This window comes from Agelaius tricolor, unplaced genomic scaffold (genome assembly GCF_023055355.1).
Source record: "Agelaius tricolor isolate 1412-34295 unplaced genomic scaffold, bAgeTri1.0.p SCAF_24, whole genome shotgun sequence".
Lineage (NCBI taxonomy): Eukaryota > Metazoa > Chordata > Aves > Passeriformes > Icteridae > Agelaius > Agelaius tricolor.
In genome coordinates this window covers 12,646-37,224 of record NW_027269284.1, presented here as the reverse complement: position 1 = coordinate 37,224, position 24,579 = coordinate 12,646, and the positions used below count along the sequence as shown (strand labels likewise).

Sequence of the window (24,579 nt, the reverse complement as noted above, 5' to 3'; positions counted from 1 at the left end):
ATAAATCCACACAACCATCATTTCTGCCCTTAAAACACAATAAAAACACTGGGGAAGGGTTCCAAAAATCCAACATGTTCCCTTTTATTCCTGGTTTGGGGGCCTGCAAGGTGCAGAGGGATTGCTGATAGGATCTGCTGCTCAGCACAGGCAATGAGGAGCTTGTCAGGAATATGTGACAGCTGCTATTGACTCTCAGCCTCCCAATCCTCACAACTCCTTCCTTATGGAAAGCGCATGGAAAGCATCAGGGTAGGCAACACTTACAAATGAGGCACCTGTCAGATTTTTTCCTGTTACTCTCAGAGCACACAAGCCACTCTGAAAATCAAATGCACCTTTATGCAGTGATAACAACCCCAGCTGCCTCAGCTAAAACATTTCATGTATTTATTGCAGAAACAGGCACAGAAGACTTATAAGCTCTGCTAGGGAGTGTAAGGGGGGAAATAAAAATTACAGACACAAAATTTACACTGACAGATCATCTCAAAGCAGCAGGGAGCTCTTCCTTTGGCTGCTTCATGTGGAAAGTGATAAAAATGAGTGCTTTAGAAAGGTACAGTGCTCATTTAATGGACTACACACAGCTTTGCCTTCTCTCCTGGGACTCACCTGTTTGCAGCACCTGGAAAATCAGAAATACAAACAAAATAAAGAAGGGGATATTTTCCTTTAGGAGGAATACACCAGGCACAGCAATCACTGGGTTTGGGGTGCAAAAGAGGAGCAGCTCCTTTATCAGTGACTGTATCATCTCAGATTTCAGCTTTTTAAGTCAATTCTGTTGCAATGTGCCAATGCACCTGTAGGACTTTTTGAACTTTAGGACAGTTTCAACTGTAACCTGAACTCCCAGGATGAGGAGACAGATGTGTTACCAGCAAAACATCTGCATTTGAAGCATTTCTGAACAATCTCTGCACTTCAACCATATTTGGTGGTAGAGTTGGACATCAAAGCCAGATGCACTCGAAAAGCAATTTAATTTTTCCCCCCAGAAAGAGATTCCTGAAGGCATGAGTCAGCCAGAGAATCACAATGGCCTCAGACTGGGATGTTTACTTATCATGCTGCAGTGAGCACAGGGAAAAGGATGGGGGAAAAGGATGCTCAGGGTGTCTCATCTTCCAGGGGAGGAGGAGCAGTGGCTGCTGCTGGCCTGGGGCAGCAGGGAGGGGGCTCTGGGAAACAAAACCTGTTCCAGGCAGCTGGGAGTGTGCAGAGGAGGAAAGCACTGCCTAACTCATCCCACAAGGCACCAGGGTTATGTTTAAGACCCACCCTGATTTCTTCCATGCACTTATTTCTTGTGTGTGTGAGTGTGAAATGAGGGCAGGGGGTGTCAGTGGAAGCTCACCAGCAGGAAAAGCTGTTCCTGCTGTTGGGCTGATCCTCCTGTGAGCTTTCCTCTCTGCTCTCTACCCTCAGACTCAACCTGGGCTGCACCACAGATATCACAGAATCACAGAATGGTTTGGGCTGGAAGGGACTCAAAGCCCACCCAGGCCCACAGGCAGGGACACCTTCCTCTAGCCCAGGGTGCTCCAAGCCCCATCCAACCTGGCCTTGGGCACTTCCAGGGATCCAGGGGCAGCCACAGCTGCTCTGGGCACCCTGTGACAGAAGGAATTCTTCCTAATATCCCATCTGAATCTCCCTCTTTCAGCTTAATGCCATTCCCCTCTCTCCTGTCACTCCATGCCCTCTCCAGCCTTCCTTACAGTAGGAGGCTGCTAAAAGACTGAGTTACAAAAGATGAAAAAACAGAAAATATAAAAGACTGGCCTCCAAAGTTACAGCCCTTTTTTGGTTTCACTTTTATTCCCCCAACCTAGCCAAATAGATGAAGTTCATGAATTTTTCTGCTTTGCATTCCACAAATCTCTCCCAGCTTCTTGCCATTATTTGGGTTAGAGGAAGAGGCTAAGCCAGCACTTAGCAGCTACAAAGCCAAACATAAAAAATGTGCTCCAACAACTCTGACCCTTCCTCAGCCCTTCCCAAAAGTGCAGGAGTATTTTATAGAGATCAGGGATGTGAGTCTGTGCAAAACCACAATATCCTTGGTATCCCCCTCCTGCTGATGCTGAGCACACACAGCCCCCTCAGCAAATCCACACAGAACACAAAATCACAGCCAGAAAAACATCACAGCTGTTAGGGGCTCCTCCATGAACAAAATCACAATTAGATGCCTCAGTAAACAAGAGGATTTCAGGCTGACTTAATTATGATTGAGTACATAGCCTTGCCTAAATAATCCTCTGAGATGAGCCAAAGCAAAGTGACAGTGCTGTAGGCACAGCAGGGAATGTGACTGTCACATCCCCCTCAGTATTTCAGCAGAGGTAAAAACAAGCACTTGCAAAAAATCCCACTCACACCCAGAATTTAAGGCTTGTTTCCTCTGCCATCACTGCAGGATCCAAGAGGCCAGATTTTCATGTCACCCAGAGACTTTACACCTTCCTGAGAGCTCACTTGTCACAGTCCAGGGGCTCCTGTGAGGGTGTTTATTTCTCTGGGGGTGGCTGACAGGTTGAAATTACACTCCTGGTCTCACATGGGTTTGTGCTCATATTAAATGCTTCTTCTCCACAAGGGAGGAAAAGCAGGAGATGGCTCTCAGGAGCTGAGGAATCCAGTCTAAGAGCTCAAATCAACCTTACTTCTCCAGGCAAACCTTGGCTTGCCAGGAAATCTCCTTTCCCAGCTCTTTGTGCTGGCAGGGTGAGGTGGGGATACAGAGGCTGCATCTCCCAAGAGCTCAAGGATAAAATGGTTTTATAAAAACAAAACACTTCAGCAAACCCAGGCCCACAACTGTCAATGCCAAAAGCAAGAGCTGAAGGAAGAAGTGTCACCCTCCACAGCACTGGCTTGGAGAAATCAGGATTCTGCCTGGCCAAGGCTGCTCTTCCAAGCAGGCCAGCAGGAATCACCAGTCTCAGGGCCAAAATCTATAAGCTCAGTGTCTCATCCAGCCCTCCTCACCAAACCACAGAGCAGAAAACCCACTGGAGACATTTTTTTGCTATTTTTAGCAAAAGACAAAGTCAGACATTTCAACTGCTCTAACAAAAACCCATTTGAAAGGCCAGGTATAGAGGGTTAAACCTACTTTAGGTAAATTACTACTCCAAATATCCCTGCCTTGCATGACCCGGGTTTAAAGAGGGTTTCAGGACTTGTTCTGCAAAGTTAAGAGCAGATCTGGGGTCTAGCAAAGTTCAAAGCACTACCTATAAGCGAGGGGATTCCACAGGAAAAACATGAGCTTTGCTCATTTCCAGATGTGCAGATCAAACCCCTTAAATCTATTCCAGGGGGGAAAAAATAAGTGATAAGTGAAGCAGCTCCTGCACTATAAGCAACCCAAAGCTTTGGGGTTATTTGTAATGCAGAGACAGGAGCAGCATGCTGGGGATGGCACAGTTTGTTTTTCAGGTATGCTGTCTGCCTAAAGAATGGATTTCTGAACGGAAAAACAAAGCAGTGACCAACACACAGGAAATTCCAGAAAAGAAAGCTGAGTTACAGCATTTCCCTCCAACTTTAAAGTACAAAGCAAGTAATGTTTTACAGAGCTACAGATCAAACAGGGAGAATTCAGGCCAAATACTGACAGGCAACTTTTAAGTGAAATTACCGTGCAGAGATGGCCAAGAAGCTTTTTGGCTGCAGGAAAGACAAGCAGCAGCTTCCTTCAGAGCCTTCTGATTGTAAGGATTAAGTACCTTGGACTGACAAGGAGCAGGGATCCATTAATCCCACCCTCCACTAAGCATCTGGAATCAAAGTCCTGCAACCATTTCAACCCCCAAGTGCTCTGCATCCCTTCAGCACCTTCAAGTGGCTTTTTGGAGATTTATAGCAAATCTGAGGAAGGTGGATGTGCACAAAGCAGAAATTTGGGGAAGCCTTGGTGGTGGGGAGCTTGCTGGGAATGCTGCTGCATCCACTGGACTCAAATGTTCACCTCCTCACCCCAAATCTCCATGGATGGATGCTGGATGGATGGATGATGGACGGATGATGGATGGATGGATGGATGGATGGATGGATGGATGGATGATGGATGGATGGATGATGGATGGATGGATGGAGGGATGGATGATGGATGGATGGATGGAGGGATGGAGGGATGGATGGAGGGATAGATGATGGATGGATGGATGGATGGATGGATGATGGATGGATGGATGGATGGATGGATGATGGGTGGATGGATGGATGGATGGATGATGGATGGATGGATGATGGATGGATGATGGATGGATGGATGGATGATGGATGGATGGATGATGGATGGATGATGGATGGATGATGGATGACGGATGGATGACGGATGGATGACGGATGGATGACGGATGGATGGATGGATGGATGATGGATGGATGGATGATGGATGAGGGATGGATGATGGATGGATGATGGATGGATGATGGATGGATGGATGGATGGATGGATGGATGATGGATGGAGGGATGGATGGATGGATGGATGGATGGATGATGGATGGATGATGGATGGATGATGGATGGATGGATGGATGGATGGATGGATGGATGGATGGATGATGGATGGATGATGGATGGATGATGGATGGATGGATGATGGATGGATGGATGGATGGATGACAGATGAGGGATGGATGGATGGATGGATGACGGATGATGGATGGATGGAGGGATGGATGGATGGATGGATGATGGATGGATGGATGATGGATGGATGGATGGATGAATAATGGATGGATGATGGATGGATGATGGAGGGATGGATGGAGGGATGGATGGAGGGATGGATGGAGGGATGGATGGATGGATGGATGGATGGAGGGATGGATGGAAGGATGGTGGATGGATGGTGGATGGATGGTGGATGGATGGATGGATGGAGGGATGGTGGATGGATGGATGGTGGATGGATGGATTTTGACACCAGGGCATGGCAGAGGTGCTGGCCAAGCCTCACCTTGAGTTGTTTGCTACCGTGTGACGTGTGCCCATCTTTCCTTCCTGAGGGTCTCTGATTGGCCACTGTCAGCAAGTGGCGTTGGTGCACCAAGGCCTCCTTGAACTCCTCCTCAGTTTTGGTTTCCAGAAGCTTCTGCCGGAAGGTTATGTCTGAAAACATCGTGGCAAAGGTCCTGCCCACTTCTGTGGCTGTTTTGGTGCTTTTCTAAGCAGGGAAAAAAAAAAAGAAGAAAAAGTGGTTGTAAAACCATTTAATTTCACTTCTGAAAGGTAAACCCCATAATTTATTCCTCTGAAGAGGAACCTGCCCAGCTCCAAGGATCCCAGAGAGACCTGAGGGAGGAGGGCACATGTGGAAGCTGTTGCAGATGAACACACATCCACAGCAGAATCCTCTGGAGGCACCACCACAGGTCCTGAAGCCCTGATCGATCTTCACTTGATCAACTTCCCAGAAACCAATCCAAAGCTGAATCATGCTGAGTGTGCACTTTATCCCTGGTTTCCCTTCAAGACAAGACAAAAATCTTTGCTACTTAACAGCACCTCAGCATTGCTGCTCCTGGGGCGGAAATGTTTCTGCAGGTACTGATGTCTTGTCTGAAAGACTGAGATTATTGTGCTCATCTGACTCCTATTTTCTGGGCATTAAAACTCAGTTCATTTGGCCACTCTGAGGCAGTTCTGGCAGCACAAGTGGAGGTTGAGAGCTCTCAGCTCAAGTAACCACTGGCACAGAGGAAAGGATGGGAAAAAACAGCTGGGAACCCACACAAGGAGCTCTTGTCTGTCTTCACTAAATGTTTGGAAGGGACAGGAGTCTTGCAGACATGAAAAAAGTGTTTATTTTCAGGATTTAATATTTCTGCGAGACACAGGCCTGATCTGTGGGGGTCCATCTTCCAACAGGATCCAAGCTGCTTTCCTACTGCAGGAAATTAAATGCAAAGGGAAGAGTAAAGGAGGCTGAGGTCCCCATCCCTGCATGAACACACCAAAGCCAAGCTCTCCAGGCCCTGACCTGCTCACCTGCTCCTACTGTGGCCAGGACAGGTAAGATACTGCCAAGACTAAATTACACAGAACCACAGCTCATTAAAAGCTCCTTCTGATGCCAAGTTTTAACCCACCCACCTCTTCTACACTCCACACTCATCACGCAGCAGCTACCACAGACACCCAAACATTCCCCCAGCCCTGGAGAACCTCCAAGCTCCTCACTCTGCTGTGAAAAGAAGAGTGAGCATCTGTGATTGATCCCAATTGCTTCTCATGATTCACAACCAAGCAGATGAACAATTTCTCCATGGACACAACCAAATAATTCAGTGTGGGTGACGCAGAAGCTCAGGCGTGGGTGGCACTGAGCTGGTCCCAGAGTCATTGCTAATGCTGTCCTTCCTCCATCACTCACATCATCCTCCTCTCTGCCATTTGCTCCGAAAAACTGTGGCTGCCCAATCTTCCATTTGCTCAAAAAAATTGTGGCTGCCCCATCTTCACTTGCTCTGAAAAATTGTGGCTGCCCAATCTTCCATTTGCTCAAAAAAATTGTGGCTGCCCCATCTTCCATTTGCTCAAAAAAATTGTGGCTGCCCCATCTTCCATTTGCTCCGAAAAATTGGGGCTGCCCCATCCCTGAAGTGTTCAAGGCCAGGCTGGATGGGACTTGGAGCAACCTGGGATAGTGGAAGGTGTCCCTGAATATGGCAGAAATTGGAATGAGATTGTTTTAAACATCCCTCCCAACCCAAACTATTCTGGGATTCCATCACCAGCAATGTCCCTTCAAACACTCACTAGGGCACATTCAGTTTTAGTTTCTAGAGAGAGGTTTGGATTTAAGTGAAGGGTTTTGCCTGGGACTTGCTTTTACAGCCTGGATTTGCCAGCACAGAGGAGGCTCCACCTTTCACCTCTAAGCAGCAACAATCCTTGGGCTGGATGCTGCAAGGATTGCTTCAACATTCCCAATGCCCTTCCCATTTTTCCTTCACTAAGGAGATAAACAGTTTAGAAAGGATAGATATTTGCAGGAAAACTATTTTTTTTTCCTTCCTCAATATTAGCAAGGCCAAGAATCTGGATCCCAGCATAACAAATGCCCATTTTGTGGACTTGCCCCCCTTCCACTGAACGTGATGCTGTCAGCAGGTTAATTATTTTAACTGCTGCACCAGAAATGCGCACTTGGGGCTGGCTCCACCAACCCATTTAAAATAAAAAAGCACATTGGCAAGTGCAAGCTCTGTTGGCCTCCACTCCCTTCCCTTAATTTGATGCTGACCATCGGAATTGCAAACTCTGGGGATCCCAGCGGATGCGGAGCCGCTGGCGGGGGCTTTGCACGTAGCTGGCCCCAGATAACAATGAGGGACAGATCCATGGAGCTGCACACAGCTCCAGGTGTTCTCCCTCCTGCTTTGCACAAGGAACATCAATATGTTTTCAGCCTGTTGGCTTGGAGGTCGATGCCAAAAGCAAGTTGGGAAAGACCTGCCAGAAATCCTGGGAAAGAAGGAAACACCAGTATTCCCATTTAAATGTGGGTGGTGGTGAAGGGGGGAGGAGACAGGCCAGAGCAGCAGGTCCCAAGGTCACATAGATAGCATTGAAGAGCAGGAAATTGAATCAGGACATATCCTGTCCCAGGAAAGGTCTTCAACCTCTCCAGCACCTCCCAGGAGCACAGACCCAGCAGCCCCAAGGTGTAAACAGCCAGCTGGAGTGTGAAAAGGTCTTGAGCTTTGAACCACTCAGCCATCAGCTGCAAGAACCACCTTGGTCGGGCCAGGGCTTTCTAGGAAGACAGGATGGTGATCCCCAATTAACCTTGATGCACCCCATGATATCAGAGTCAGACTTGGATGATCCTTGTGGGTCCCTTCCAACTCAGGATATTCTGATTGCAGTAAAAGTGTTCTACTGCGCCATTCTTGTCAACACCGAAGAACCAGAACTTGAGCAAGCTTTAACCTTGCTGTTTCAGGTGTTAAAAGCTCTGAATCCAAAGAGCCTCAGGGACAGTCTGACCTTAAAAGCACCACAGCTCCCAGAAAGTCTCACCCTCACTGTAACAGAGCTCAAAAAAGAATCATCTTCCTCTTGGCTACGTTACCTCCAGCTGCTGCAGCCACACGTGCAGGGTAAATGTCAGCCCCATCAGGGAAGTTTGTTGGGAAACAACCCAGACCTTTGCCCTGGGGCAACAGCTGTAGGCTCACAAGAGCCTTTCAAAAGCTTGGCTTTAGCAAGGAACTGCATTTCTTACTTCTAAAAATAGCAGCTCCAGCTGGAGAGGGGAATCCATGGAGTGTTAAGGGCATCCCAGGTGTGTATGGGGACTAGAGAGTGTTCTCCTCCCCATCAGGATGCAGGCCATGAGACAAGGACACAGCCCACCAATCCACCCCTCACCAACAGCATAAATCATCTTGACAGCTGCTGAGAAGACCTCAGGCCGTTTCACATCCCCTTGTGTTTTAAAAACAAACCAATAAATGTTTAAAAACACTTATTAACCCTTGGAGGAGCCCAAGGAAAAGCAAACTCAGGAGAACCCCCTGAAATTATGGAGCAAGAAGAACAAAACTCACCATCTTGGGAGGAGCCAGGACCAGTATGACAAATCTGACTTCACAGGAGTTCTCCCCCCAGTTCTGAGGCCTCTCCAGGCGGCTGATGCAAACGTGGCGTCGCTGAAGGGACTTTATAGTGCAACTGTGGGGAAAATGGGATTGTCACACTGGGCCCCACAACACCAGGCATGATCTCCCCTGGTGCACAAGGTATAAAAACACATTTCACCTTTGAGAAACACATGATGGTGTTGGTTGAAGACATCTGAAGTCTTAAACTTTTAGTTACTATCAGCCTAATTCTGCTCCCTTCTGTACAATTTGACATCCATGTTTTTATGGGAAATACCTTTCAAGATTTCAAGGTGCATTCTGTCTTTTCCTCCAGGTGCTTTTTAACAGCCAAGAAAACAAATGACAGAGAGCACAACACACTGAGTACCTGCAGAGCTACAGAAGCTTCTACACACACACACACAAAAAAAAACCAAAAAACCTCTTATTAAAAACCACCTGCATTATTGGAGAGCAGATTACATTTCATTTCACCTGATCTCCCAAGGTGCTTCTGGAAACACTGAGGCAAAATGCCAAGCCAATATACTCCCACTTCTGCCTCAGGCAGACCTCTCTGTTGTAATGGCTTCCCCCATTTGCTCCCAGCTGTTGTTTTCCCCTTTCTGGCTCCCAAGTGTTAAAGAAACCAGGCTGACCTCCCTGCTCAAGAACCACAGAGATGGGATTAGTGCTTGGAGGGAAATCCTTGGCTGTGATCCAGGGGCTGGGATTAGACTCCCAGAACCAAGACTAGCAAAGAAAGTTGTGTGGAATAAACATAGGGATCATCTCCAGAGGCTGTGAAAGATCAGGTCTGTCTCCACCCCAGGCTATTTAAACAGAGCTGGGACCTGTTCAGCTGCCACTTTTCCTGTTGGGAAATTTTGGGGCTTGCTGCAGGGGCAGCAAGTGGGTAATGCCACCCTGGCATGCAGCTCTCCTGTTCCCTTTAAAGCCACCAACCACTTCCCAACCCTTCTGTAAACCACTGGTGAAAAATGCACACAGGGTTTGCCTACAGACACCTGGAAGAGGTATGGAAGTGTTTTCCTGCCTCAGAGTTATTATTATATATTCCCCTCCTTTTACCTGGTTCAAAGTTATTTCAGCTGCCTCCTGTCTTTTGTTCATCTAACAAGCACCTATCATAGTCCTCCAACAAGAGGATTTATTTCTCCAATTTTTCTTCCATAATCCATCTATTTCTTTCCTTTTAAGATGTATTCTCACCCCCATGCACCCTAAGGGCTGTTCCATTAACAAGGTCTTTGGCTGAAGATGTCCTAATCTGGACCACGTTTTCTTTTCTATCAAGTTCTTCAATATTTGCATTAAAAAAAAATAAAAATCACACCATCAAGTATTTTCTTACTGAGTTTGATTTCCTGATCTCAGACTGGAAGCAGACTGCTTCTATAAATTAGTCTCATACAGACACTTGTCTGAGAGCAACCAAACAGCTTAATTAGAACAATACAGGGCTTGAGAAAGATGACACTGGTTCATTTATTTCCTAACTTCCCTTCACCACAGCCTCTTGTTCTTTTTGTACTTCAATCAGCTTTGAAAGAGAAAAAGATCAAGGCAGGTCCTAAGGTGAGGAATAAATATCTTTTGAAGTAATTGAAAATAGAGTGCAAGCTACACTTGTTTTCACAACCAAAGCCAAGCCCCTGCTTGCAATCCAGCTGTGGCTGGACAGCAGACAAGTCTCCTTGTGTTACAGCTCAACAAGCCAGAGGGGACATGAACTCTGGGCTCTGGACCAACTGGAGAACCTTCAAGTGGGCCAGCACCTTCAGTTCTGTCACCTTCACCCACCTGGTCACCATCAGTGAATGATTACTGAAAGCATTAACATTATTCTGAGCTCAGTTCTCAGCATTTGCACACCTCAGCTGCTGAGCTTGATGCCTTGTGAAGGCTGACCTGGAACAGAGGTTAGACAGAGCTGCAGAATAAAGTAGGGATTTATTAGAAGGCCTCAATGGATGCAGCTTGGGCAGCCCAGCCAGGGCTGCACTCAAGATGAACCAAAATGGTCACAAAAATGCACAGCTGGTCACGGGGCCTCTCCCTTGGATCAGTTCTGCTCCATTTGCATATTGCAGTTCATTGTCCAATTCCAGCTTTAGCCCCTGCAGTCCCACCCTGCTTGTTTTTCTCTCTCCAGCCCACGGTGTTTGTGCTCTTGGGCTGAGATTTGGATCATTTGTCCTTGGTCCCCAGCTGGAGCAGGAATTGTTTTGTCTCCCTGCTCTGTGCACAGAGCTCACCATCCCCTGATATGAAGCCCAGACCCACACACTAAAGCAGCACAGAATCTGAAAAATACAGAAGTTAAAACCTGAGGCATCAAGCTCATCAAATAACCTGTTTTGAAAAGGAAGGTTTGCTGGGCATTTTGGACATCATTTCCACCCCAGCCATGGCCAGCAGCAGCAGGGATCAGCACCTGTGGCTCACAGAGTTGTACCAACACTTCCCAGACACCTTTCCCTCCCTGCCATGTGCACCAGGCAGGGCCTGACCAAGCAAGAAACCACTCAAGTACAAAGCAATCTGGAAAAACCTATAATAAAGTGCAATAACAAAGCAAGCCACATGTTCTGGAGTTTTCTTTCTCCCTGGAGTGAGAGGGTTATGTTTCAGCTCCATGAATTGTCTCCAGAGCTGTGTTTTCCAGAGACAGGAAAGTGTCCTGCCAGCAGTGCCACGATCCCACTTCAGCTCAAGAGCTTCTTGGGTACAGAGGGAAAACTGGACTGTGAAACACTGAGCTTTGCTATTGGGTCTCTCTCACATCCAAGATCATTTGCATGGCAGCCACTAAAAAACTGTGTTTCTCTTGGTCAGGAGTTCACTGTTTCCTTAAGCTGAGGGACTGGGCAAGAAGAGGATCCCACAGCACTGAAAGATTTCACACAGTGGAATTGACATTGACAAGACACCAAGAAATTCACTGTCATTATCAACCCTTTTCATCTCAAATGGTTTTATCCAGAGTGCTGGAGTTTGAGGTTTCTCAAACTTCTGAGAGTCTCCTCCAGCTTCTCTGTAAAGAATTCTATGGACACTGACACAGGGATCTAAATCCCAATATCACACCAGTAAAATTGAGAATTTCCAACACTTAGGTCAATGTACAAATAATTTAGATCAGTAACACCTTTACAAATCAGGCTGGAGTTGATTTAGTGAGGACAAACCTGATTAAAACCAGATTTAAACAGGTGCCACAGAGAAGATGGGATGTACCTGAGCCTGGCTGCACGGAGGGGAGGAACAGTGCAGAATGCAGCCTCATCTCAGTCTGCTCTCCCTCTGTTACATCCATTTATTTGGGGAAAAAATGATGTTTCAATACTTTCAGTGCAAGGCCAAGTCACTTCTGCCCATGCATCATTCAGCAGCTCAAGCTTTTCCTCAAATTTAAGCCATTATTTAGCTGACTCAAATCCTATTCCCTGGTGTAGCACTTACAGCTCCCACTTTTGTTTTAATTCCAGAATCCAGATACGAATACAATACAAACCAAAACTGCAGTCCCAACTAGAATTGTGCAAATATTTGTAAAAGACACAAAAAAAAAAAATAAAGTTCTCTGGTTTACATGGAGAAATCCCAAGCCAAGCAAGACTGCAGGTGAAAGTCAGCACAGCTCAGGCCAAGAAAAAAGTCACTTTCAAAATGAAACAACTTTTTTTCTTTTTAAAGTAGCATTTAAACAAATTCCCACTAAGAAAAAAAAAAAAAAAAGCTGGAGTGTAAGTTGCCCCAAAAAACTGAGAACTAGCAAGACATTTTCAGCTGACTCTAAATCAAGTCTGGTTTGGTCAAAGCCTCCAAGTTCCTTTTTGGTTTGACTTGAGCTACATTTGATTCTCCCTTGGTTTGGCCAGAAAGCTGAAAAATCTATTTTCACTCAGTATTAGTCAGCCCAGGAAATGCTGGACTATGATTTAATGAGATGCCAGGTTGTGTTCTCAGCAGTTTTATCTTGATGCCCCAATAATTGAGCTTGTAAAAAGGGCATTTAAATGACAGCACAAATTCTGCTTCCCTGTGCTCCTCTCTGCCTCTGGTGGTGCTGAGGGTGGCACTGGGATGGTGAGAACTGGCAGTGCTCCACCAAAATCCCAGATCCACCGAGTCCCACGTGCCCCAGGTCTGCCCCACACCCAAGATGTTATCAGAGTAATAACACATTGCTCAAGCAAATCATAAAAAGGGTCAAATTATGGAGACCTAAGAGAAACAGAAACCCTCTTTTAAAAGGGCAAGAAAGGAAGTTAATTCAGAAACAAATTATCCCTTGCAGTATGAAAAAGTGCCCAGCAGAGGTAATCAGCCAGCCAGCCTTTTCCTGTCCCCACACAGAACAATGACACTTCTTGTTCTCAACCACTGCCAATAAATCTTCCTTTGCTGAGCAGCTCCAGGCACCAGCTTGGAGAAACCAGGATCTGCAAGTGAGGGATGAAGCTGTGGCCAGGCCAGGCAGCTCACCCACAGCCTGGCACAGGCTGGTCTCAGCCACAACACCCCCAACTCCAGGCTGGAAGCCCTTCTGGCCTGGGAAATGCACCTTGCTGGGCTCCAGGAAGACTCATCCTCTCCAGGGGGAAGGATTTCCTCCAGGTCAGTGAGTATTGAGAATTCTATTCCATCACACAGCACCTGTAGGAGCTCTCCAGCACCACCTGGGATGGCCCAGCATGGGCAGAGAGGCCTTTAAAAGAAAATTAATTGGTTCTCTGCATTCAAAGAACCCTTGCCAGATGGTGGCTGTGGCACTGGGGCTGTCACTGTGATATTGTCTGAAAAATCCCTTTCCCTGCATTTCTTCTCCTGGGAAGATGAGAAGCCTCAGAGAAAAAAACCAATATTATCTCATTTGCTTCTCCCTGTTTTGCTGCTTTGGAATGTGGCTGGAGATTGTTTACCAACAGGTGCATGTTTGATTGGTTTCATGTGATTTGGTTTTAATTAATGACCAACCACCATCAGACTCAGTGGAGTCAGTCATGAGTTTTTAATTAGTATCTTGTAAAGCCTTCTGTCTGTATCCTTTCTCTTTCTTTAGTATAGTAATATAATATAATATAATATTATATTACTATAATATAGTAATATTATATAGTAATATTAATATATAATATAATATAATATAATATAATATAATATAATATAATATAATATAATATAATATAATATAATATAATATAATATAATAATTAGGTAGCCTTCTAAGAACATGGAGTCAGATTCTCAATTCCTCCTTCATCCTGGGGACCTCACAAACTCAACACTGGGGCCATGGTTTGGAGGTGAACACAGTGGTGCTGTGTTAAGGGTTGGACTTTTCCAACCTTCCTGATTCTATAAGGAGACTTCTCATCCCTGTTCAGACCCTGCAGGGATCAAAACAAGCCATCTTTCTTCTTCAGGACCCAAATCCCTAATGCAGAGGTTGAATTTGAGCTTTTCTTTTCTTAAAACAGCACCTGCAAAAGCTTCGGCTCTCCAGCATAATCTGGGAAAACTCAAAATGGGTAGAGAGGCCCTTAAAAAATTACATGGCTCTCTGAGCCCAAAGAACACTTGAGAGATGATAGTTGTAAATTCTGCAGAAGAGGCTCTTGCTTACAAGGCTCCAAATCTTGTAATCATCCCTCTAAATGAAAATATTTGTTTTAAGCAGTCCAACTGTTTTAATTTCCCATTTTGCCCTTTAAAAGAATAATCTGAGGAAGAGGCAGCAAGTGAAGCATCTCCATTTGAAATCTATTCAACATCTAAATCAGAGACAATGTGACTCTTCTAGAAACCCACAGACCTCTGGGTCTAGAAAAATCCTTAAACACAAAAAATGGACTGGCATTAGTTCTGTTGAGACTCACATCTTTCACAGTAACACATTAAATTTGGGATCTAACTCCTCAAATTTTGATTATCTCAACAGCAGCCTTGCTGGTTATCCAATATCATCTCACAATACCTATTTTTGAGAGGCTACCTGGGTTTTCCTGTGTTAAACTCCTCCACAGGAGTCACTGCCATGACAGGCTACATCAAAGGCAGAAATTCTATAGCAACACAGAGCACACAAACCACTGAACCACTCCTTGCTTGCAGAGAGGCTTTTCCCCCCTCTGCTCTGCCTGTTAAAAGAGCTTTAGGAAATCACTTTAATGCCCAGCCCATGTGCTTTAGCAATCCAGCCAGAAATGGCTCTACAACTACTCCATCCAGACTATGGAGCAGCTTGATTTCACATTTTTCTAAGGATTCAGCTCTGGAAATCAGCAGTTATATCAATCTGCTGGCAGGGAGAATCCAGCCTGGATGCTGGGATGCCTGGGGAGTTCCATCAGCTCAGGGACATTTATTCCATAACCCACTGAGATGATGTTTTTCCAAGCAGGACATGAGGGAGAAAAATCCACCAACACCCAGTTAAGCCATTTTATAATCATATATCCTTCACTCCAAGAGGAAAAAATTAATAATCAGGCATTTTCATCTTCATTTGTCAGGCAGTTAAAGAAGGAGTGGGGTGTGATAGGATTTGGCTTGTGATAGAGTCACCTCTTCATGGGACAAGGAGGGGTTTCTTGGCCTTTTTGAGGCACAAAACTGCAACTCTAAAACCAGCAGCTCCCACTGGAGCTTCTTTCCCATTTATGCCATGGAAGACATCCAGTTTACCCCTCTGTGCTGGGATCATGGCAGGTCTGGGGGCTTCAGGGGGAGCTCCAAGCACCCTCCTGGCAGCACCTCTGCCTGCTTCAGTCATTCCATGCTGCAGGTCCTGTCAGCAGCTGAGCTCCCTCACTTAAATAACTGAGGAAAACACTCCAGCACTCCTCACTCTGGGACAGAAATCCCTCATCCCAGCTTCTCCAAGGAAACAACCAGCAGCAGCTTCCCAGGGAAGCAGAGGAGATCTGAGTTTGTGTCTTCCTGTTCTGGCAAATGCTGGAATAGGAGGAAAACAGTTGTGTCTGTGGTTGCAAAGGTAGGAGATCTTGTCCTGGGCTGATGAAGCTCATCTGTAACTCTCAAGATTTGCTTTCTAGTTAGGAAATGACCATGTACACAAATAGAAACCTTCATTCTTCCAGAGCTAGACCCTGGAGCATGAAAGGCTTTGATCCTCTCAGCTCTCATTTTAACAGGAGAATCCCAAGTTTTCCATAAGTTGATGTAGCCTGCTCAGCCTCCTCCTCTTGCCTCCTCAGAAAGATCAGGTTTTGGTCATTCCTGACAAAACCACCCCTAAAACCTGCAGTGAATCAGAATTCAGTTGTTTTTCTGGACTTCACAGGAACATTGAAACCTTGAGATCTTCAATTCCTCAAGGCTTTGTTCAGCCCTGAAGCCCAGATCCATAGGGAATGTCTGACCTTGCTGGAGCTTCCCTAGGCCTGAAACCATCAGGAAAGCACCAAATCCAGCAGAAGCAGAACAATTATCTCAACCCCAGGTTTTCCTCACTGCTCTTTTCACAGCGGATAAATCAGATAAGAAATAAGAGCCTTCTTTCCAGCACAAAGGAGAGGGAAACACATTTTTGTCTTCATTAGGAATGTTCTTCTGCAGCCAGGCTCTGCACAACTCAGTGAATATCCTATAAAATTCCTTCCTTTCTCACCCCAACCTAATTTCAGCTGTTAATATTTCCCCTCATCATCTATGCAGAAGCAACACCACCAAAACCTTATCTCTGAGCTGTTCCTCCTCATTAATATAATCTTATTATATCAATTTTATCTCATCCACCAGGAATTAAAAGTTGGTTAAGGTGCACCAATCCAGCAGTGCTAATTTAAAATTTAGCAAAGGGTATAGACCAAATGCAAGGATAAAGAATAGCAGATATCTTAAAGGTTCTTCCCACTCATATGGAAAATTTTTTCATCAACAAATTCCTTTTACTTCAGAGGTTTGGAAGCTGTTTTGCAATCTGACTTCAAGAAAAATGTAAGATCTAAAAATATGGTTCACAATCTGTTGCACAATAACTCCAGCAGAAATACAGTGCAATAATTAGATAATTATGGTTAATAACTCATCATTGCTTTCCCACCACTTTCTTCTCCCTCTTCAGAGCAACAAAAGGAAGAAACAAGGAAAGTTTTGCACAAGACACCTTCAGGCTGTGAGCTTATTTTTTAAATCATCTCTTGTCATGGAAGCCAGGATTACTCACATGGATGCATTTAAAGCTTTGGCTCACTTTCCTAAGAGGCTGAACCCACCCTTTTCACTCTCATGTATGTAATCACAGCATTTGCATCCTGACCTTTAAAATCCTTTGGTGTTAAGGCAACACTCCCCAAAACCCTCCACAGAGCTGCCTCACCCCACAGGACCAACTTCCATCCTCTCATCAGCAGCACCTACATATCCTTACTGCTGTTACCCTTCCTATGGCATCCAAAGAGGAGAAAACTGCCCAGAAGTTCTCTTGGTTGACACCATTTTACTTTATAAACTAGTTTTGTTCATTGTGGTCCTGCTCTGTAAGTGCCAGGTGTAAAAAAGTAGCACAAAAAGCACAAAATATCATCCAGCTCTCCTCTCTCTCAGGACACAGCCCTGATATGCCATCACTTCTTTTTCACATGGAGATCACATCCTTCTCTTTCATAAGAGATTCAAAACAAGGGGGAGATTTTTCCTTGTTTGTTGATGGTGTTGTCTCCTTTTTGATTATTTTTTTTTTAATCCTCTATTTTTCTCCATTTTTCCCCAGCCATAAGCAGAGGGCAGGAGAAGAAGAGCAAGCAGAAGGAAAAGTATTGTGACAGTTGTCCCAGCAAACTGGCTGTGAAGGCTAAAATATGTGCATGCCTTTAGGCACCTATCCCACATATCCCAGCCATTTCCCTGGGAATTAACATATTTCTTGACAACTCTGACTTTAAGACTGCAGAGGAATAAAGCAAGAGTCAAAAAGGCACAGCTTTGGCTGGCTCAGGGACTCAGGTTCTGGCCTGTCCCCTGTGAAGGGACAGCCTGGCTCACCCCACAGGCCTGACTTGGAGACAATAACTTCAAACCCCAGTTCTGGTCAAGTGCAAGCTGGGGTGAAGCCACCACATCTCATAAATCCCAGGTGACAGAGTTCTTAAGGGCCTGCTCCTCCAATGTTTAACAGTGTTGACAATTAATCAGCGTCCAAATTAATTGTCAGACAAAGTAATCAGTGTCTAAATAGTGTGGAATGTCTGACTTCAATTTTCAGCTACAAAGTTTGGATGGTTCCATCAAAGGACCTAAGAAATCTTTTGGTCCAGGCTCCCAGACTTTGGCAGGCAAAGCAGTCCATGAACCAGTTTGCTTGTCCCTTTGAGAAGTTCCTTTATTAGCATTTCTCAGTAATTAGCATTTTCTGGCTCATTTTTTCAGCATTCTTAGCTTGTTAACAGCAGATTTCTATAACATCCAAGAGCTGAATGCCCTGGAGGGGCTGTGGTCACCTACTGCATGTGTTTGCAAAGAGAAGCAGCCCAGAGAGAGACAGATCCCAATGGGTGGATGGAACAAGCACCACCATCTTAACCCAAAAGGGCACATTCTGAACCTCTGCTCCTCCCAGCAGCAGGAAAAGGTTTGGATGTCAGTGATTTTGCTCATCTAAGCCAGGTACTTACATGATACAGAGCCAGGACTGCTGATACTGCACCCCCGTGACTGTGGCTGTGACCCCTTGAATTGTGTCTGATAAAAGGTGAACTGGGAAGAGAAGAGAGGGAAACATCACAGGCTGTCCTTATTTATTCTGCAGCTGTAAATAACATTTCTGTCTAAATGGAAGCTGACTACTAATCCCAAGCATTCCTATCTGCCCAGTGGACTAATGCAGGGGTGGGGGCTGACAGAGAGAGATGGAAACATTTGCCCTGCTGCTTTTGAACTGTGTCCTTAAACTATTCACAGCTTAGAAAGGCAGCTGCTTTCTCCTCCCAACATCATCCTCCTGCAGTACTGGTTATTAAATTAGCATTATCCACCACACACACACAGACAGGACTGGGAGGGATGTCACCTTCCCAATCCCCTGCCCTCTCTCCCCCTCTTCCCAGCTACTGCTCTCACACTATTTTACAGCACTACTTACTTTTTGTTCTTTATTGGCAGAAAGCCTAAATTTAAAGGGATTACAAATGCGAAGCTCTAAGACAGGTAGCAAGAAGTAACCAAAGCATGAACATGCTTACTACATGCTCAGGACTTGACATATCTGTTAAACAAATTCACTCAGGCTGTGACAGTTACATTTGAGGTGCGCTGGATATGATTGTGCATTCATTCCTGGTGACTCTGAACCATCAAGGGTGCCTACAGAGAAACAATGCTCAGTTAAGCTTCTTCACATCTTGGGCTAAAAGTGTTTTTTTAGACTACACTACAACATTTTTTGATAGCTTAAGGTGATACCAGTTGTTGATAGCTTAAGGTGATACTATTTGTTGATAGGTTAAGGTGATACCAGTTGTTGATAGCTTAAGGTGATACCAAGCCAACAACCTTGGCCAGGGCTGCCCCCAGTTGAGCTTCTGGAGGAAAAAATCAAGTGTCTCCAATTTCCTCCAATGGGCTGGGAGTGACATAAAAGGATCAACCCTCCTCAATTACTCATCCAAAGCAGGCAAAATTCCTCAGCCTGTGTGAATTCAGGTGGAGAATCACAAGGCAAAGGAGCCTTTGCTGACGAGGACAAGCAAACCAAAAGGGTCCACACAGACAAGACACCCCAGAGAGCACCACAATGGATGATCTTAATGAAACAGGGGCAAGACTCCACCAAAACACAAAAACCCTGGAGAAATGAGGCCCTTCAGTCTGAATGACATGGGAAAAAAAAAATCAACCCACGGAGTCACGTGCAACGTGCAAGCCCGGGGACCACACAGTGATTGTCCAGCACACCCCACCATGGCAAGGATGGCAAATGAAGAGCAGCCCAGCAGCCAAAGCAAAGCAAGAGCTGATTACCGTTCCCTTCCCGTGGGGTCCCTGAATCTGTGAATAAAGTGTTCATGATTTTTTCGAAGTTGCAGCTGGGCTCCATGTTCTCAGGATCCTCGGCGAAGTGTTTCAGCATCTCCCGGAGAACATCGTCCAAGGACGTGGCTGTTTCATCCAGGATGATGCTGGCTCTGGCCAAGAAACCATCCAGGTCTCTCTGGGCTCTCACCTCCTCCTCAAAATTCTTTAATTTCAGGTACTGTGTTGAGAAAAGAGCATGAGACAGCTGTACACAAAAGCAGCAAAGTAGAATTTGGGTCCTTCACAAGCGGTTTTGTTGAGGTTAGCACCCAACCAAAGATTCTACTGGCCATTCAGATCACAGGAGAAAAGGCTTTTTATGCATTAATGTATTGAAGGTTTGCATTTTCAAGGCTTATCCTAACAGTGTGCCCAGAGGTACCATTTATACCCTGACACAGAAAGCAGAATTTTTAAAAAAAGAGTTTTTATGTGGTTGGATGGCTTTTTTTTTTACAGCCTAGAATAAGTTGGTCTAAAAGCAAAAATACTTAAGGTAGCATTTAAAATCTTTTTTAGATTCAAATAATTCAGGAAGTTTGAAAAAACATGGGAAAGCTATTTGGGAGAAATGGACACTGAGCTCAGCAGCATGAAAAATCACCAGTATGAATCTCAGTGCCAAGTCAACCCCGTGGTCTTCAAACTGGGAACCATCTGTCCCCAGTGCTCCCAGTTAGGGAGCCTGAAGTGGCAGGTGGGAAATCTCATCCAGCCCATCAACTTTGCTGACATTTGCTAAATTTCTGTTCTTTCCACTTCCATGGAAGTTTTCTTCCTTTGTGGATTTAGCTTTAAAGCAATAGTGAGTAAAAGACAGCAGAGGCTGAAACTATCCCAGCTCTCTACTGGTTCCTTCTGCTGTCCCAGACTTACTGGCCTTGAGATGGAAGAGACAGCCCCAGTGTGTCAGGACTCAGTTTCTTCATGCAGGAAAAGTTAATTCTTTATTCACACAACTCATTTAATGCAGTTTTTACAGCCCTCGTGGGCAACTTTAACTGGTTAATAGCTTTCTTGCTAATTACTCTATTGGTTAGTAAAAGGTATTTTACTTGTCTATTAAATATTTCTTTTCTTGAATTGTTTACATATTATCTTCACTGATGGGACTGAACTTATTGTTTATCTATCTATCTATCTATCTTCTTATGGGACTGAGCTTATTGTTTATATAGATGTACTTGTCTTCTACCCTAGAAATAGACTGTTGTGTTAACAAACTCTCATTTTCAAGATGTTTTTGCATGAGAACTTGCAAAGTACTTATCTGCACTTAGAAGTGACAGGCCAGCTATTAATTTAGCAGAGCAGCCCTAATTTTATGAGGCTTTTCTTTTATAATTTTTCTACCTGTCTGCAACATATGTTCCAGAACCTCAACTCCTTTCTGTACCTGTCAGCTGGGAAAGTGATTAATTGAGTTATCAAACTACAAATTCCCATTGCAGAGTCCTTGGAAATCCACACACAAGCACTGGACAAGGAGGGCTGGCAGTCCTGGCCCTCTCCTTCAACAGCCTGAGTGAGGAAATGGGAACTGAGCTGTTCTATGGATCTTCCTTCCCATGGGAAAGCTGCCAAGCTCAATTTGTGATGCTGAGAACCAGATTGTCAAGAGACATTGAAACCCTCAGTTCCCCTCAGGCTCAGGAAGAATCAAGCCCTGATTTGCTTTTACAAATCTGATCCCCAGGTGCCTCCACAGCCAGGACCGTGCCACATTTCCCCCAGGGTGCAGGGCCATCCCTCATGGGTCCTCTCCTTCCATGCACACTCTCTCTTACCTTTTCCATTTATAGACACAGGCAAAAAAATGCTAACATCTCCCTAATTACTGTAATTATCACAGCAACTATCAAGTTGTCAGTACACATCCATTGCAATTAGCACTGTTTTACTTTGCATCAATCACTCTTTCCACAGCATCCTTGAGAGGGAGGATTCTCTGAAGCGTTTCAGCTCCCACCCCCAAGGCTTTGGAGCCATCTGCTCGTAGGAGAGGAGACGGTGACACAGCTACAACTCCACCTCAGAAGTGCAAGGAGTGAGTCTGTCTCAAAAGTGAGAGCACATTAACCTACACCTGTAATAAGAGTTCTCAAAATAGCAAAGGTGGCTTTGTGTCACCAACTTCTGGAGAGAAACAACCAGAAGCAGAACAGCAGAAGGAGAAAGGTGAGGGACAGCAAAAAATTAATCCAAGGCATTCATGTGGGTTATCTGCCCAGATCACAGAATCACAGAATGGTTTGGGTTGAAGGGACCTTAAAGATTATCCAGTTCCACCCCTGCCATGGGCAGGGACACCTTCCACTATCCCAGGTTGCTCAGAGCACTATCCAGCCTGGCCTTGGACACTTCCAGGGTGGGGCAGACACAGCTGCTCTGGGCAAGCTGTGCCAGGGCCTCACCATCTTCATGATAAAGAATTTTTTCCTAATATCCAGTCTAAACCTATTCTCTTTCAGTCTGAAGTCATTTCCCCTTGTGCTGTCACTCCAGACTATTTTCAGTTATCTCTTCCTATCTTTCTTGTAGCTCCCTTCAGGCACTGGAAGGCCCCGGCTCATCTCAATCAACCCCGATCCTGCAGCAGCAGCTCATTGCAAATCAGGAGGATTCAGCTCCAGCTGAGCCACAGGCTTCAAGCAATGCCTTGGAAAAACAACTTTCCATGCCCCACAGCTGTTTCATTTCCCTGCTGTTGGTCCTTCATAGAAAATAGGGGGAAGACTCATATTTATCATCCATTTATCATTATTATCAGTTCCTAAGATTAGGGAAGGCATTGTAGAGTCATGGAATGGTTTGGGCTGGAAGGGAACTCAAAGCTCATCCAGTTCCATCCCCTGCCATGGGCATGAACATTTTCCACTAGCCCAGGATGCTCCAAAGTCCTGTCCAGCCTGGCCTTGGGCACTTCCAGGGATCCAAGGGCAGCCACAGCTCCTCTGGGCACCCTGTGCCAGGGCCTCACCACCCTCACAAGGGAGCATCCCTAACACCCAATCTAAATCTACTCTCTGAGCTTAAAGAGGCTTTATGCACATTAAACTTCACAAGGCAAGCAGCCACCATGAAAGGAGAGAAATCCATCACTCCCTGAGACACACCAAAATCAAATTACTGGAAGCACTGGCACAGCAAAGCCTCAGAGACAGCTCAGGCACAACTGTTCCAGCCAGGACCCCCACTGGGTTCAGGGGAGATTAATGAATGCTTCCTCACTAATATTTTTAGCTGGATAGTCAAGTCACACCAGGAAACTTGATGCTGGAAATTCGATGCTGGAAACTGCTTAGGAAGAAACCCAAGTCAGCTACCCAAGAGCCATTTGAACAGCTCTGGGCATCCTTGATTGCAAAGCTCCACCTTGCACCGTGACAGGAACAGAGGCTGTTGTGCCAAAAAAGGGGCAAAACACTGAAACACCCTCCCCTGACTTCAGACAGTCCAAAATCACACATTCTAACTTATCAACAAGGCACAAATTGCAAGCTCTCTCCTGGCTGGCTGCTCAGGAGGGAGACACCTTCACTTAGAGCCCCCAGCAGATTTTCTGTGGTGTCCAAAAAATCCCATTCTGCTGAGCAGAGCTCTGCCTGGGCTGCTGCCACGGTTCTTTGGGCCAATTCCCTCAGAACCACTCTGTGATGGTGATTAAATAGCTCAATCTGTGTGAAGAACCTTTATTCCTGCCCTGCTATATAGCAAATTGCCTGAGACACGAACTGCCCTCCCAGAACCACAGGCTTCCACCAGAGACAGGGACAACCTACAGGGAAACCTCTCCAGACAAAGCTTCTCACTTCTCTGCTGGTGATTCCCCCTTCCCAGACACTTGGAGCCATCTCCTCCATGAGTCAGGTCTCAATTTCCTTTGCATTTGAAGCACAAAATTTCCACTCATCCTCCCTGGAGGGAAAAACTGGCAAAAGTGTCTTTTTCTCAAGCCCTGCTAAAGCTCTCTGGTATTTATGGCTGCACAGCACACTAAAATGCTCAAGTATGAACTACAGGCCAGAAACAGCAAGAATCCTACAGCTCTGAAAAGGAAAAACAAAGTAGAAGAGACACTTGTGAGTTAGCAGTTTCCAACTATTCCTTATCAGAGGCAGATCCTGCATTTGGGCTTAGAATTTGCACTTTTAAGTGATTAAGTTCTCAGGTTACTTTCAGTCAAGTGTGTATGACTGAGAACCTTGGCACTGGGACTAGACAAGACAAATTAGGGATAAAGACATTTTCATTCCTGAGCATAGAATTGCCTATTTTAACTTTCCATGATTCTATACCAAACAATGTTTAATTTTAATTTTTTTTTGGTGGTGGCTTTGTTTTGGGTGGTGTTTTCTTGGGTATCAATTTGCTTTGGGGTTTTTTTTTAACTTGGGGAAAAGGTTTCTAAAGCTATCACACATTTCCTCCCACTACTAATTCACACTTCTGAAATATCTTTTCAGGATTTGAGCTGTCTTAGAGTCCTAAAGCAAAGCAGAATTAAAGAGCTCTCTGGGATTCCCTAAAAAGCCCCCAAAGCTTATAAGGCTCCACAAACTAAAACCTCAAGTCACAACCTGCAACAAAGCCTGAAATCCAAGACCTCAGGCACTGGCACAGCTGCCCAGGGCTGTGGTGGAGTGGAGTCCCCATCCCAGGAGGGATTTAAAAGCTGTGTGGAAGTGGCACTTGGGGACATGTCAGTGGTGGCCTTGGCAGTGCTGGGGGAATGGTTGGATTTGTGACCTTAGAGGGTTTACCCAACCTAAATGATTCTGTGATTTACCAGGATCAGTGATGCTACAAGTTCCCATGACAACAGCCACTCCTTCAGGCAAGAATTCAGGACAACTTAATGCAGCACCAGCCTCACAACCCTAAAGGTGAAACTTCCCAGA

At 45.3% G+C, this 24,579-nt stretch overlaps 1 protein-coding gene across 2 annotated transcripts in view; it reads right to left on the bottom strand.

Moving 5' to 3' along the window:
- The window catches only part of SLC4A11 (solute carrier family 4 member 11), a 69,708-nt gene that overhangs the window by 35,145 nt on the left and 9,984 nt on the right, over positions 1-24,579 (bottom strand). The window contains exons 3-7 of one of the 2 annotated variants that reach the window (XM_071447278.1): positions 19,625-19,856; positions 18,905-18,967; positions 18,280-18,361; positions 8,579-8,702; positions 4,981-5,187 (exon numbers count right to left, since the gene is read on the bottom strand). In XM_071447278.1, the coding sequence (XP_071303379.1) occupies positions 4,981-5,187; positions 8,579-8,702; positions 18,280-18,361; positions 18,905-18,967; positions 19,625-19,856 (708 nt within the window). The remainder of the gene's footprint in view (positions 1-4,980; positions 5,188-8,578; positions 8,703-18,279; positions 18,362-18,904; positions 18,968-19,624; positions 19,857-24,579) is intronic. The other variant, XM_071447279.1, reaches the window with a different exon arrangement.